General features: G+C 37.3%; 1 protein-coding gene across 1 annotated transcript in view; it reads left to right on the forward strand.

Annotated features, from left to right (window-relative positions):
- The window catches only part of GRIP1 (glutamate receptor interacting protein 1), a gene marked incomplete at both ends in the record, with an annotated part of 216,222 nt that overhangs the window by 183,714 nt on the left and 15,538 nt on the right, over positions 1-16,970 (forward strand). Inside the window, 6 exons of the mRNA XM_084282261.1 lie at positions 1,050-1,130; positions 7,697-7,766; positions 8,011-8,156; positions 12,776-12,920; positions 13,975-14,114; positions 14,289-14,477. Of these exons, the coding sequence (XP_084138387.1) occupies positions 1,050-1,130; positions 7,697-7,766; positions 8,011-8,156; positions 12,776-12,920; positions 13,975-14,114; positions 14,289-14,477 (771 nt within the window). The remainder of the gene's footprint in view (positions 1-1,049; positions 1,131-7,696; positions 7,767-8,010; positions 8,157-12,775; positions 12,921-13,974; positions 14,115-14,288; positions 14,478-16,970) is intronic.

Consider the following 16,970-nt stretch of genomic DNA (forward strand, 5'->3'; position numbering starts at 1 on the left):
AGTAAAAACTTTTAAGACTTATGTGCTTATCTGAGAGTAGCTCCTTTGAAGTCGTGACAGTGTTGGATGTGCTGTATTTTCCATAGTACAGTTATAGTATAGTATAGTTATAGTTGTATAGTTATTGTTAATGGTATTATAAATCATGATGTCAGAAGCAGGCTAAGTGTTCTTAGTATAATTCTTTGTGGTATTTTAATATGTACATATCTAGTATACTGTAAAAAAAAAATGGTGAAATACAATTTATGCATCTGTATAAATAGGAAATGGAATATTAAAAATTATGAAAACAAAATAATGGAAAATTCACATTTAAATATGCCTCAAGTCACAAGGACAATAAGGTTTGTGTTTTGGTCCCTGGACTTATGTTCATCCCATTTGCTCCATAACAGCAGACTTATACTCATCATTGGACTCTCCTGCCATATGCATGTTTATGTACTTAAATAGCTGGAATTGTAATTCGCTCTTCTTCAAGCCAACAAACTCTTGGTAGCAGCAGTGTGAAAAGTCAGAATTCAGTGCAGTGCTGTGTATTTTTTTTTTGTCTTAGTCAGCTCTAGATGCCTCTTCATGAGTGCAGTTTTGATCTCATTTCTTCCCAGTAGATGTAAAATCCATGGCACTTGCCTTAGCAAATAGTTAAAAATGTATTAGATCTACAGCAACAAAAGCCTGAAATTCTTAAGACTTGATCTCCTGTCCTTTTAATTAAAACCTATCTGCCAATGCTAACGTTTTCATGTGTGCTCACAGAAATTGCATACAAGCTAAAAACATGCAGTCTCAGCTGGCTGCTGGTCTGTGCAATCACCATAAATTCAGTTAAACCTTAAAAAAAATTGAGTTACTGTGAAATTACCAATAGAGATATAAATCATACTTTGTATGTCCTACTTCCTTCACTTCAGCACCCGTGTTTCGCCCCTGACTAGTGATGTTGATGTGATTTCATCAGTTTACATGTGTAGTTCCATGAACTCAGAATTGCTGTGTCATATAAATTATCTAATTTTTATTTTTATTTGTATTTTTTTTTGTAGAATCTGTTATACCAAGCAGTGGAACATTTCATGTCAAACTACCAAAGAAGCATAATGTGGAACTTGGCATCACGATAAGTTGTAAGTGGAAGTGCTTATTTTTAAGACCGTGGTGATGGGATAATCTGCAGATAGTAGGTCCTATAGTTGTAGGCTTATGCTTATTTTGGTGTAAACTTTTTTTTTTTTTTTTTTCTATTTCTAGAATGGGGTGATTAGCAGTGCTCTTTCCCTGATGAAATATCCTGTGACAGATTTCTATCCCCCCTATAACAGTTAAAGATGCCAGAAGTTTGCCAGGCCGAAAGCTTGACCTATTCCTTCATGTGTAACATATATTTAACTCTCATTAAAGCTAATTAAAACAAACAAACAGGTAATTAGAATTAAGCACATGTGAAACTACTTCCATAGCTAAGAAAGGTGCAAGCAAAACTAGTCATGGCCTGTTGCAGAACCCCACTGACCTCAAGGGTTCTCACAGGCATGGGAATCCACATACAATAGGTTGTGTTCTGCTTCAGGACGCAGTTTGAAGATACATCCTCAACCTGTACAACTTGTGGACAGTCCTAAATGTGCAGGTCACGTTGCAAAATCTTCTTTCACCAGGGGCTTCAGAGGTGGTTGAAGAAGGTAACAAGGGTGTGCATTAGTGTAATTCTCAAAAAAAGTATTTGGTATTTGTTTGAAATCAAAATGTTTCTTATTTGGGGTAAAAGCTCTGTTAGGACTGCGTTTTGATCAGGTAAGGTCCAGCATACCAAGTTCAACTTCTGGTGGATGGAGGAACAATCTACATCCAAGCTAACAGACTTACATTCGCTGTACGTAATGGCAGTGCTGCATCTGGCCTCACTGAAATTATTATTAATTTTTTTTTTTTTTATGGTAGTGGCTTTTCTAAGCTAGTAATCTGTCTTTGGAATTATTCATGTATCTTGGGGAAAGATTGTGCCTTGACTTATATTCTCAAATCTTTTAGCAGCACAATGGAAAAAAGTTAATCAAAAATACAGCAGGGAGCTCAGTGCTAAGAATTACATCTAAGGAACAAATGAAAGACATTGCAGACCTGTTTCTTGTGTTACAGACTTGAATGCATAATTGTTGGACTCCCTAAAATGTGATGCTTGAAGAAAAATCATAGGTCTACACGTATTTATGCAAATGAAAATATTGAGGAAACAGAAAATGGGGAGAGAGGCTGTTTTATATAAATATTCTTAAAATCAGTCATGATTTATAGGATTACAGTAAAAATACTACCTTTCTAGTAATATGATTTGTATTGATTTTTGGAATTCAGGACATCTTGTACTTTTATTTGACTAGAGGAATAGACTGAATGGAAAACTGATGTTCCAGAGATTTAGTGTTATTCACTCTTCCAAATTTGGCATACCTTCCTTACTTGGAACTTAATTCCAAAAGTTTGTACTTCATAAAATTAGTGCTTTATGTAACCAGAGGAACACCTGATTGGTCTTGGCTCTGTTCTTCTGAGTGTACTGCAGTATCTTTAATATGTAAATTAAATTATCTGTTATATATAATAATCCCAGGTGCTGGTAGTATTTAATGCATATAAAATTTGTCTAAGATTAGCTCTTTGTTTGATTTTAAAGCATTTATACTATTAACTGAAAAAATGTAAATTTCCTTGGTAAAAGCCTTGAATTGCTTAATTTCTTACTTGTTTTTCAGTACTTTCCTCTGTTCTAATTATCTTCTAAATGAGACAATGTGATTTGCAAAATATAAATGTTTTCTATCCACTTTGTCCAATTTTTGTCATGGTATTTTAACATATTAGCATCTCATTTTTTACTGATATTGTCAGGAAGCAATGTGATTTCTTTGAAAACCAAATGGAATAACTAAAGGAAACTCAAGTGAGTTGCTATGACCAGGCTTAAACAGGGATGCTGCAGGAGATCACATTTGGACTTGATCTGTTTAAGTGCTAGTTTGGTTCATGATCTTTGTTTTCAAGGCTGTGGAGTTAACAGTGAGTGAGAAAGTGCTGTCTCTATCAAAACATCTCAGAAAATGCCTATTTTGTTTTCCGTATCCCATGTGTAGTTTGCTGTTTGGTTGACGAAGTCAGAAAATGACCAAAATGGACAAGATAGGCACTGTTTGTCAGAAGAAAAATGTAGGGCTCTCCTCAGGTTGGCATCTGAACGTATGCTTAATTTTAAGTTCAGAACTTCTTCTAAGTTAGCTGTTAGGAGGCAGATATCCTGGAAGAGGAATTTATTTTATTTCTTTGTGTTTTCTTTGGTAAAAAGCATCTAGTGTGCCAGCTGGGTATTGAAGGCATATCTGAGGTGCCACGCAACACTCTAGACAGTCTTCGGGAAACATGAAAAGTAATAGGGGAAGAGATTTAGCTTCTCTTATTTCATGATTTATTAAGACCCCCCCCCAAAAAAAAATCAAAACCAAAACAATTCAAAAAAACCCTTTGATAGTAAAAACCCTTATGAAGTAAGGCACATTCAAGTTTCATGAACATCATTAACACTGTTAATGTTAATCCAATGTACTAAGTTTTAAGTAGTGAACATCAGTTATGTCAGTATCAATAAAATGGTCTTGCCCAATGCTGCCTTAACACATGTACTGAACTTCTATCCTCCTTTAGCCTTCCCTTATCCCTGCAATATATAAGATCATCTGTTCTTCCCATTAATAGCTACCTACTTCAATGAAGAACTTATTGAATAATTTGAAAAGACAAGTGACTATGTATTTCATGCTTCAGCTACCATCATTTTCACTCTTACTTACCTGGTTGGAGCAATTAGAATGTCTCAGTTTTTAAACTTAGGTCATCCAAATAGAGTATGACACAGCATGTTGTGTGTGTGCATGTATAGTTGTGTTCTTATAACAGAACCATTCCACAGAAGGAGAGCTTTCTAGTAGATCTAGTAGTGTTCAAATCTGTTTCAATTTACTTGCCAATGATATTGATTTTAAACCATGTAATAGAATATGGATTTCTTTTTATTTTTTTTCAGGATAAACTTTTGTGCACCTAGGTACTTCTAGATAGACTAATATTTTTTTAAATAAATTTAATTATTTCCGAGAAAACTACTTACTAATCTATTCTGTTAATTCTAGTTAACAGCTCTTTTGGACATTAGGGCAATACCCTCAATAACTTTTAACTTTTAGTTAGCCTTGAGGGCAGTTTGACTTGATGATCTTTGTAGCTCCCTTCCAACTGAACTATCCTATCCTACTGTCATTGTGGGTAAGTAGGCTGACTTTGTATAAAAAATATTTTTTCCATCCTATGAGCTTTTTCCTCTGCAATTTGTTCAGAGTTTGATCAAACTCTAAAACTTGAAACCAGGCTGAGTCTAGTAAGCAGATTATTACTGGGTAAGATATCCACCCAAATTCTCTGTTTAACCTGCAATGTTTGTTTGTTTTTTTTTTTTTCCTTTGAGTTAGCAGTAGAATTAAAAAAAATAAAAAAAAAATAAATAAAAATAGCAAAATATGTGTTTGTTTGTTTGGTTTGGTTGTTTTTTACCTAATAGAACAGCTAATCTACAAATCTAACAACGTTTCACTAGACTTGCTTCTACGTAGGGACTAGAGGCAGGCAGGCAAAGTGTGCCTTTACTAGTATGAGTAGGGTACAGGCTGGGAACTGAGACCTAGGACCATAGACTCATTTATAGAGAGGGAGCTTGCTGAAGATCAAAGTTCCAGTTACAACGCTGAATTTACCACTTTGGGCACTCTTCACTACTTGCAGTTCATCATACGGACTGTGTAAGATCTCCACAGGATCTCAACAGTAGGTACAGTAAGAACTGAATTGGGGGAGAAAAGATTTGATCTTTGTTGGATGAGGAAAGAAACCAAGTGGATAGCCATAACAGGGAGACGGGAAACAAGGGAAGAGACTGAGGTGTGATAATGAGTGCGGGGTGTTGGGACTTCCACAAGAGGGCTGGACATGGGTGAGCCCATAAGGTGAGGAGAAAGAAGCAGGTGTGAAAAGGAACTGTTATGGTGGGGGAAAAAATAACATCAGGGCAGCATGTGTATGATGCCACAATGGAGATTGCAAGGAAAGAGAGAACTGTGGGAAAAGGATTTGACACAGACTAGGAGCACAAGGGACTGGAGCCCTTCCCAAGACTAGACCTCAGGATTCCTAATTTACAGCATTTTCTAGTAGCAGCAAATTTCTCATCTCCCTCCCTGTCCCTTCCCCATGTGATTCTGTCACCTGGATCTGCATTGTAAATCTCAAGGTTTTATGCCTGCTTGTGGTCTTGGAAGTGTGGGTTTGATATTGCTTGTAATTGTTTCTTTTTTTTTTAATCAAAAGTAAGTCTGAAACAAAACAAAAATGGACATTTAAGGCCATACAGTGTCACTTCAAATATCTTGTGTTAATTCATAAGGATATCTTTTTAATTAAATGGTCAAATATTGCCTTCTCCCTGGGATTCTTCCTTCTCTGCTGTCTGGGGAGAAATAACAGTACTGTGTAGCGAATGGGATGAAGGCTGCATAATGAATGAAGTGGAAGCTTGCAGAAAGCAAAAAGAGGTGATCTCATGGTCAAGATAGTTTAATGCTACCCCGGAGAAATTAGTTTTTTCCTTTTCCCTGTGATAGAGTTGTGCTGAGATGCTAGTCACTTCACAGGGAAAAAGAGAGAGGGGGAGAGAGGGGGGAAAAAAAAAAAAGACACTTTCCACAGGTGTCTGCTTGATTTTCCAGAGAAAAGTTGAGATCCTGGGGTTGCACTTGTCAAAATATTGAGTGTTTACAGCTGTTTCTGAAAATGCCAGTAGTTGTGCTTAACATAGAAGCTGTTATATACTACAAGCTGTTGTGAAAAATTAGGGCATGGGTATCTCAAATTGCTCACTGAAAATTGCCATGCTCTGACCGAAAAGTTCCTGGGTTTTCTTTCCTCATCTGTAAACTGAGGATCATAGTACTCAGTCTTTTTGCGGGGGATGGAGTCTGTTTGCCAGTGTTTGGGACCAGTCAGGCTGTGGTGATGTGCAGTACAAAAGTTCAGGAGGGAATCGATTTTCTCTCTTCAACAGAACTTAAATAGTTTGTAGTATGTCATGAGTGTTGAACAACTAGAATAAAACATAGACGAAAAAAGAAAGTGTGGTGTAGATGCCTATTAAGAGCTTGTTGGCATAGGAGTATTAATTTCACACTGAACTGCATTTGCTGCCTGCAAAAAGACTTTAATCCAGCAGGCAATTAATAGCACAGGGTAAATTACAAAAATGCTGCTGGTTCACACTTGTTCAGTTCGACAGTGTGGTAATTACATGTGCAATATCTTACTCCTTGCGTCCATGTGTACGCTGTGGATTCACGTTTTGAGTTTCATCTCTGCCCTTTTTTGATTTTTCTCTTCTTTCTTTGGAATAACGAAGGACTGTTTGGTTTAGTACTGATAGTTTTTGTGAAAGCAGTTTAATAAAAACTGTATCAATACCCAAATTTTAAAGTGCGGGCACTGTAAATGCATATGAGTCACAGTTGTCTTCTCCCTCTGGGGTAGTTAACTGCTTCCCATACAACCAAAAGTCAAGTAAAATAGCTAAGCTAAACAGCGTTGTGAATGGCTTGCACAACTCGCCAAGGGAAACTTGTCACAAACTTTTGCACAAGTTGTTAAAAAATTGCAATGACTGTCATTGTAGAGCAGAGCATCCTCTTTATCATGATGGACAAAGAGCAAATAGAAAATTATATCAGATACCTCTAAGAAGAGATGGGTTAGGTGGGCATGGAGAGGTCTGGTGAGGGGTTTACTGATTTGAACATTGCTGGAATTGCCATGGTTCTATCCCCAGCCCAAAGTGGGGAGAGGTCCATAATGCATAAAGCTGAGCAGCAGAGTTAGAGGAGCAAGGTTACTCATCAGAAGGTCCATATGTTTACTTCAGAGGAATCTGCGAGTCACAGTGAAGCAAGCATGCATGTGATACAAGCTACATCAGTGCAAAGGTGATAACTGTATCAGCCCAGTGGTACGTCTGGCAGTCATCCACAGCATCTGATTTATCAGGAAGGAGATGGCTCCTTTCTCATCTAGTCAGCACCATCTTCATGCTTCTGCCGTAAGCACTGAATGAGACAGTAGTGGGTGTAACGAATGTGGTGTAGCCCACTCTAGAAATTTAGCCAGAACTGCTCTGTTGGTTGGGGATCTAATAAAACATGATTTATGACTGACAGAAATATTCTGGCAAAAGGTCAGCATCAATAGTTGTGCTGAAAGGTTCTGCTAACAGAAGTCTTCCCTTGTGTGTTGTAGCTACACAGCATTTTAAGATGAATCACTGAGCTTTGCATGGTTGAGCCCTGGCCAGAGCCAAAATTCAGACATCTCAGGTTAAATTTATTTTGCACTGGTCACCTTTAATTCTGTCGTTTTCTAATTTTTGAGAAATAGTATTTAGAGTCTTAGTAATATGATGCTACTGTTTGTATTCATGTATGTATAGTGTAGGGGAAAGAGACAAATATAATGTAGGTAGATCAGTATTTCTCACACACTGCTTATGGGTAGAATCAGCCTATGTGCACATGCAGAAATTAAGACTGATGCTTGTGTCTATTCTTTATTACAGCTCCATCCAGTAGAAAACCGGGGGACCCTCTGGTTATTTCTGATATCAAGAAAGGAAGTGTTGCTCACAGGTAAGGCACTCAAGCTCCCAGCAAAAATCTGTTTTTGCTGTATGGCCAGCTACACTCAAGTTAATCAGAAGAAGCTTGTAAGAGACTTCTACTTTCATTTAGTGCACAGCAGTTATGTGCAAAATGTATAAATAAATAGCTGTTAAAGAAATCCATCTTGTTTCTGTATTAATGATTACTCAGTGTGAAATACTTTGTTTCAATGTTGCTAGCATTTCATGTAAGCTTGTTTGCTTGTTCACAGAACTGGGACACTGGAACTGGGTGACAAGTTGCTTGCAATAGATAACATTCGACTTGACAATTGCTCGATGGAAGATGCTGTTCAGATCCTTCAGCACTGTGAGGACCTTGTAAAGTTAAAGATCCGCAAAGATGAAGATAATTCTGGTATTAGCAATGTGCCTATTACAATTCTTGTGTATTTCAGTGTTTTTTTTAGAACATAGGTTTATTTTTTCACATTTAACTTTTAGTGAAATGGTTTTGCTATACATTGATTTTTGCTAATGCTAATCAAAAAGCATCAAAGTAGAAACAAAAAAATAATCAATACATTTTTGAATTATCTCAGTGGTATGTCACCTTCAGGAGCTGTGCTGTAAACGGAGGTCTTCAGTCTTCTGGAGACACAATTTCCTTTCAGATGTAAACATACAAGGTTGATCTTTCTCTTATCAGCATATTGAAATTTTCTCTGGTTTTAAAATTGGAATCATGGATAGCAAAGCACTATGGATACATAATTCTACAGCAGAATGGGGCAGTGCATGCTTGACATAAACACAAAAGCTTGACTTTTGTAGGATTGTTCACGTGCTTAAAGGTAAGTAGTACTTCACTCGCTGTGCTGGATGGCTAATGCAGGAGCCATGTACAGTCAGCCCAATGGAGTTGCCATCATTTTGCACATTTGGATCTATTAATATTCCTGTATCTTCCCAATTATGGATTCCATAAAAGCAAAATTTCTACCTGGAGATAATGAAATGAATTCTGCTACGCACTTTAGTGGCAAAGGATATCAGACAATTTTAACTACCATTACTGTTGGGATTTATATTATGGCATCCCATAAAGGCACATACTGTAGATTCATTTGTCTTAAGCTCTGTACAATCCCACAACAAAAAAGCACTATTATTTCAAATCAAGTGTAACTGTTGAAGTGATGTTTAGAATCACACTAGAATGCTCTTTAACGGCTTTTGAAAGCAAACAGTATTTTCTCAGTATGATCAGTACAAAGCAGAGGCGGATTAGTTTAGCACCATGTGCAAATTGGCTTTCAAAAGTCAATTTTGATCCATCAAAGAGAATGGCTGCTGTTTGGCAGAATATTGTGGTTAGGCCCCTGCAGGTGGTGAGGTGGTGTTTGCTAAACCTGATGCCTATATCTTGGAGAGAGGCTGGCCTCACTGGCTGTACATCCAGAGAGACAGAGCCTGACAGTTGCTTTGGAAAACTGAGAAAACGTGTTACCTTATGAAGAACAAACTGCAAATACAGTTGGTGGAAGTTTAACAGGAGAAACGCCTGTAGAAGGAAGTTTAAGTTCTTCCTGCTTGTGAGGAGGTCCATCTTTTAAATGTTCATGGTATCTATGATCGCTCCTTTACTTTCTTCCCATCGTTTGGAAGACTGCATCCCATCAATAACCCTGTAGAGAAATTGCCCACAGCCTGTAGAAGAGAGGCATGAGTTAGAGCCATGTAGACGTAATAATTTCTCACACACTTTCAAACACTTGTGGGTTTTTCCTGCCCCCACCCCTCCTGTGGCCTAAATATCTTTCCCAAACAGCTTCTATTTCCACTGAAGGTAGTATATATTTTCTGTCACCATCACTGAAATGTGGATTTCAGTGTCCATCCATGTAAAATAACATCTTTGCTCTCTTAGGTGTAGCACACTGTGGTACCTGGTACAGATTTTAGTCTGACTGAGATTCATTGTGGTTTTGTTTTACATATTCAGGTTGGTTATTTTACAGTTGCATTATCTGCATCAAGATTCTTACACAACTACAGTGCTTTACGTAGATGTGATTGGTGTGGCTGAACATATTTGAATGGAGATGGACAGCTCAGAGACCTGCTGAACAGAATTCTCAATACAAATGGTTCTTATAACAGTTGAGTAGTGTCAAAGTGTAATTTAAAACATCTATAGCAGATTTTCAGGTATTTTGAAAACTAAAATGAATCAGTGTCCCCTGAAATGCTACAGAAAAACTATTAAAAAAAAAAAAAAAAGTAGCAAAACAGTAGCAAAAGTGTAGCAAAAAGTGTACCTCAATTAAAATAAATTTTAATTCATTTCCACTAGTTAATTTATTAATGAAAGACTATTTTTCTCACAAAGAGAGTAAATGTGCTTCTTAAACTCAACAGGAAAAAAAACAAACAAAAAAAAAAAACATTAATAAACTCCCTAATAAAACAAAAGCCCGATGCTAATAGATGAGTAGGGGTGGAGCACTCAAAAACAATTTCTAAATCACAGAATGAGAAGAAGATTTTCATATTTTTTGACCTCCCACAGCATTCATTTTTGAAGAGGGAAAAGCAGAGAGCAGGGTTTTCTTCTTGCCTAGGTTCTCATTCTCTCTTTATCTATCAAACCTTTTCTTCTGGTATTCATTTCAGTGTATTTGTAGCTTCTAGCTCCTATTCTGTCTTCAGTTTTTCCTTCTGCTCTCTCTCTACTTCTCCCTTCAGCAGATGATTTTATGTAGCTCAAGTCTGGGTCCCTCACAGTCAACCATGCACGTGAATTCAGCAGCAGGGTAACACATTACGTGCTCCCTCAAACCGTGCCCTTTTTTGCACTTTTTTTTTATCAGTCCCATGTTACTCTAAAGAGCAAGAGACTAGTGGATGGAACAGAAGCACTGCAGCACAGAGGCAATATAACAACATATCCTTAAATGTGATTTCAAAGAATTACCCACATGCATCACTACGATAAAAGAAAGAAGGATAATCTCAAAAAAAGAGACCCTAAAAATTTATAATTTGATTGCATTTCCTTCTCAGATGGAAGTATGTTTTCAGAAGAAGTTTGTTTTCAGCAATCTTTCTCTCCTTTTTTTTTTTTCCTGCCAACTTCCAATTCTGAGGATTTTATCTCCTGGTTAGCCTAATGGCAGCTACCCTTCTTTTGAATATCAGAATTCTCTGCTTGCATGGCAAAACTGGTCTTCATTGGGTATTCAGGCCACATACAGGCTGTATTCTTGAATAGCTTGCATTTGTGTTGTCTGGAAAGAACAGAAGAAAGTAATGTAGCAATTTGACATTTGTTGCATTTTACCATTAATTTTCTTAACTAGGGCTATCCAGAAGAAAGACATAATGGGCCAGCCTCCTTTCCAGTCATTCACGAAGATCTATAAACTTCCAACTCTCTTGTGGCAGGACTGCTGCATAATTAATATCTTCGTATTCACTTACCACTGATAACAGAGAAACATTAGCATTGTGTCAACCCTTAGCAAATACTGCCTGTTGTATTTTCAATTAGCTTGGTGCAATACTTTTCACCCTTCTGCTCAAGTCTCACAACATGTCATTGCCACACCTGTGTAAACATTATCTTTAGGTCTTGGGGGATTTGTCATTGTCCCATGAATGCTGCAAGAGGCAAACAAGAGCTGCCACTCTTCTGCTGCACAGTGGCACTCATGTGCTGGCCCACCGTGTGCCTGCCAGTGGCTCCCAGCAGGGTTGTGGGTGTTGGGTGCTTTTGGAAACCCCATGTCAGATAAAGTGCTGGTGGTGTGAAATGTGCTGAGGGCCAAAACACTGTTGATAATGTCCCAGGTAAGAATACAAAGCCAACAGTAGCCATGAAAATCCCAGTATTCTTTGCTGAATAAATACTGCTAATTCTTCTCTCCTTTGAATATTGTGTGTACTGTTTCCTTTCTGTCAATAGCAAGTGCGAAATGGGAGGGATGGGGGGTGGGAGGAAAGTAGACCTACATTTTCTTCAAACTAGGAAAAGACAAAATAACTTCAAAGACATTAGTGTCTCGCCAGCTCTGCTGACATACCACATTCAGTGTTAGAAGAAAGCAACTCTTTGAACCTTTGCTAGTGATGCAGGTTTCTTTTTTTTTACTCTTAATTTTTCCTACCTACAGGAAAAAAAAAAAAAAAGGGAACATCTGAATTTTCAGACTTGTCTCAGGTTACTTTTGGTTGCAGTTACAGAATGTGCATCCTAGACGTTTTCTACACTCACTGAGCCATTAAAAATGTCATTGCCCACAGATCTAGGAAAAGTTGCCTGCCAGGCCAAACACCCTGGCTGAATACCAATAGCATAAGATGGGCAAGGGAGCATTTGTGATGGTTCTTTGTTGAGATTAAAATTTCAAAATAACGTACATTTTATGTAAATAATCAAAAAAAAATCTAATGGAGTTATTGTTCAATTTAGTTGGTAGTTCAGAAGCTGTTTTTGATTCAATTCTGAAAGCTTAAAATTCTGCTATTAAAAATATGGGATATATTTCAGGTTCTCTTACTAAGACAGCTGCTTATCTTATGATGACTTCTGACCTTTCCACGATTTTTTTGAGGAAGTTTCTTTTTAGAATTTTTAAATTCTCTTTGGTTTTAAATACCCTCCATTTGGTACAAGGAACAGAAGAGTCCTGGTAGCTATACAATAATAGTAACTTGTTTCTTCTCTAATAAAAAAGCCTGAAGTCACATTTTAATAAGAAAGAAGATATTAAGATTTTAAACAAAGTAAAATTCAGTCCTACTAGAATGAGGGCAATTGTTTTATTGACTTCAATGTAATCAGGTTCTGGCAATAAAAAACAAATTGCTCAATTTTTTTTCTAAATAATCCAGCAGAATATGATTTAGAGGTGTATCTGAAATATAATCCTTTGAAAATGTTGTTTGATTACCAGTCACTAGACTGAACGTGTTATTTTTTTTCATTCCCTCTTTCATAAGAAACCAATTGCATCCCCTTGGCATTTATTACAGATGAACAGGAGAGCTCTGGAGCAATTATTTATACTGTTGAGCTCAAGCGCTATGGTGGGCCTCTTGGAATTACAATCTCTGGTACTGAAGAGCCCTTTGATCCTATAATTATTTCCAGCCTTACAAAAGGAGGATTAGCCGAAAGGTAAATTGGAAAGAAAATTATTTTTAAGCATTCTTTTTGTCAAGGTAAAGATTTATTTTGTTGACCTAAACATGCTAATTTTCATGGTTTAGCTGTTGTTTTTTTTTTTTTTTTTTTTTTTTTTTTTAATTCCTCAGATCTGAGTTCATAATCTTTTTGCTGATATTTTGAGATGATTACAAAGTTTGTAAGCACGAGGAATATCCTAATAGATGTTCTTGCATATACTATACAAGTCAAAGAATGGATTGTGGTCCTTATTGTGAATATGATTGAAAAAAATTGTGTAGTCACAGGAACATTTTAGCAGCCTTTTAAAAGTGGTAGCCTTGTATAGTAAAATAGGTAAAGAAAGCTCTTCACATGTCTAACTTTGTGTGAAAATATTCTGCTCATAGTCCACACACACCACATCTGTATGTGCACTTACATACACCATAGCTACCATTAGCTGAGGAGTAGAAATGTTCCTCTTGATAAGTGATGGATAGAGAATGATGCAAAGGCTAATGTTTTCTGTCACCTGTCATTTTTAAAAGGTAGAATCGTCATAACTAGTCCCTTTGTTGGTACTTACAAAACACGATAACTGTGCTCAGCCAGAACAAATTGTGCATTTACACAAAGAGAATTTATTTTCTTCTTATGCTACAATCCATCCTGAAAACCACACTGGTGAAATAGCTGGCTACTTGCTCCCACTGCCATTATCTTTTCTGTTGTGAGACTTCTAGAAACATTACATTAATTTCAGGATTTATCGAGCTGTCTGAGAGTATTCTTAAACAGGTGGGCTGCCATGAATATCATCCATAGGTTATTAACTACTGCAGTAACACAGAAATCCATCTCTCCACGCCTCAGCTCTGCTATTGTCACTACAACAAAGGTGACTTGCTTTAAGCATTTCTAACAATAGGATTACTCCATAATGCAGCTATGAAAGCAGAATGTAAGAGAGACGAGACATTCATGCCTCCAAATATGCAGACAAATTATCTTTGTTGCTTTTTGTGCTGCTCTTCTAATGTTTTACTCCTCTCTCTCACTGTAGAACTGGAGCAATTCACATAGGAGACAGGATCCTAGCAATAAATAGTAGCAGCCTGAAAGGAAAACCTTTGAGTGAAGCCATTCATTTATTACAGATGGCAGGAGAAACTGTGACTCTGAAAATCAAGAAGCAGACAGATGGTGAGTATGGCCAAAGTAGCACCAGTGGTCTGTAATGAGTGTGTTTTTACAGATTAACAAGCATTTAGGCCATCCGTGGAAAAATGTCATGTCATTAGTAAAAAGTATACTCCTAGAACTGCACTAAAGCAATGATCACCTCCCACCCCCCCCTTTTCTTATAATCCTATTCAGCTACCAGTCCCAAGAAATTTTCTGTCCCTGTGGGTCACATAAATGAACTGAGCGATGCTGAAGATGAAACCTCTGCCGCACAGAAATCTGGCAAACTCTCAGACATCTATTCTACTACAGTCCCAAGTGTTGACAGCGCAGTAGAGTCGTGGGATGGCTCTGGTATTGATACCAGCTTTGGAAGTCAAGGTACTCTCAAGAATGAAGTCAGCATTTGAAGTAGAAACTGTTGACTTCATGGTTGAATTTCCTTTGCCTTAAAGAGAATCTTATTTGTACCAAGTTTAAATCTTGTGCTTTGTAATGTGCTGGTGTCTCATTATGACCACACACCTTGCCAGGCAGCATGATTTCTTACGCTTGGCTGGCCTCAGATTCATTCTTTTATGACAATGCGGTGTGTTACAAAGCATTTATCAATACGTTAACAGGCTTTTGTTAGCATTTCTGACATCTGAATGGCCAAGTCCATAGCTCATCTGCAACCAAATGAGTTTATCTTTCTTATATAGATCAATGCAAGGCACAGACCACTCTGAAGGTGTTCATGAATTTGGTGCCCATGTGCAGTAATTTTAATGGACAACAGATTTATTATAAACTGCTGAAGAGGGAACATTAGGTGTTACTTATGATTTGTAAATCTTTTTCTTCCTCATTCCTGCAGCATGTACACCTAACTTTCAGCCCTCAGAAGCAAACATTCTGTTTAAAGACATGGTTTTCATTAACACTAAGTTTTATGCTTCTGTTTGACTACTGTTTTGATAGGATTTTCAGGTAATTCCATTTTAATTTGTAGAAGATTAGACAGATTTATTCAGGCAGTGAGGAACTCAGTCATCTTGTAGTAATCTAGGTAACAAGTAAAATAACTTCCACACAGCATTTTTTGTTTAACAGACTTTAAAGTGATTATTTCCGTAGTAATAATGGTGTGCCCACTACCTTGCAGATATTTGAGCAGATAGATCTTTACCTCAAATAATTTTTTCTCACTTGCTCTGGTTTCATACATTCTTGCAACTCTTATTTGTCTGTTTTTCTGTGGCTTTCTAGGAGCATGGGTGGTAGCATGTTGTCCATGGCTGGTAGACAGCTGAGTTGTGTGAGCACGGCCCAGCAGATCACCCATCCAGACTGAAGTTTTGTGCTGGTTATTTTCACTGCTATTCTTCAGTGTGCCTGCTCAGTGATAACACTGGTGCTTTTTTTTGTAAAGCAAAACGGTTCCTTTGAAACCTGCTGAGCTACATGAGATCAAGAAGCAGCTGATGTCACTGCTAATGGCCATTTTTTTCTGGTTTTTAATTTTTAAATATTTCTTAGACTTACTGCATATATTTTGTCATATTCTTTCCTTTCAACAGGATAGTCTCAATACATTTCATTAAAACTCCATTTTTCAGCATTTTACTTTTAACTTACTGTTACATAAACATTTTATTTAGTACTCAATGTAATGAGTTAAACTCCTCCTCTGTAATTTGTATTTCACTGGAGTTAGAGTTGGGATGAATTTGCCTCCTTTTCTGTTTTTAACAGTCTTAGTCAGCTTATCAAAATAAATAAATCAGGTTAGATTTTCTTCTGATTTTTCTAAGTCCTAGGGAGAAATATTTCTGAAAAAGTGCCAAAATGATGGCTCTCATTTTCTGACTGATCTAATGATTTCTGGAGCAAATTATTCAACTGTGTAAAAGACAGACCCAGAGTCCTCTGCTAAATCCTGATCATTCAGACTTCATGCCAAAAACTAAACCAATATCTCAAACCGTATTATTTTTTTCTGGCTCCCCTAAGAAAATCAGCCCAATCTGGGCTGGGTACAGAGCACTTCTCTGTTTAAACAGCCTGAGTGTAATCAGAGTTGCACCTTATCCCTTGGTGTGGTACTAATGTGACCCATATTTCTACTAAAGTTCATTCTGTCTTGACCTGTCAAGCCGAGTTTGGCTTCTTTCCAAACCTTTCTTGGCATAAGCACAGACTAAGCAAATTGAGGATTTTGGAGAATGTTTCTGGAGCACCAGATAATGCTTTATCCTATTCGTTACTAATTTAATGCTGGTGATCCATCCTTTCTCTCCTTGAATTAACACCCTAGTTTGTACCTTTGTCTGATGCATCTGCCTTGGTAATCTGGAGCCTTCCCCACACAACAGTCCAATTTTCACAACCAAAACCCTTCCTAGAATTCAGGAGTGTGATAATGTCTGCCAGTTAGCTGGAGAAAAGCACACAACTCTGTAGTTGCATGGGGTTTGAGGGAGACAAGTCCAGAGTGATTTATGGAAGTGAATTGCCCTCTTTAGAGAGGTGACAGCAGTGGCATTTGTTACTCATCAACAAAACTGATTTCCTAATCCACTATGCACATCAGAAAAGACCAAAAGAGGAATATGTCAAGATGAGATATATATACAGCAGCTCTACCTTACTGGGTTTTGCATAACAGATCAGCACGAAGTTGTGATGAGCAAATCTGCGTGTTCTTTCTGATACATCACTTACAAGCCAGAGTCTTGTCAGGTTCCTACTTGGAATCCAAATTACAGTTAATTCGGTAAAGCTATTGAGCTAATACCAATGTTGCTTTTATGATGTAAGCTCACAGGAAAAAAAAAAAAAAAAACAGTGCAGATGTCAAAGCTACCTGATGCCACTTGCACCGTCTTGAAA

Source organism: Netta rufina, assembly GCF_964035555.1.
Source record: "Netta rufina genome assembly, chromosome: 1".
In the NCBI taxonomy this organism is placed as follows: domain Eukaryota; kingdom Metazoa; phylum Chordata; class Aves; order Anseriformes; family Anatidae; genus Netta; species Netta rufina.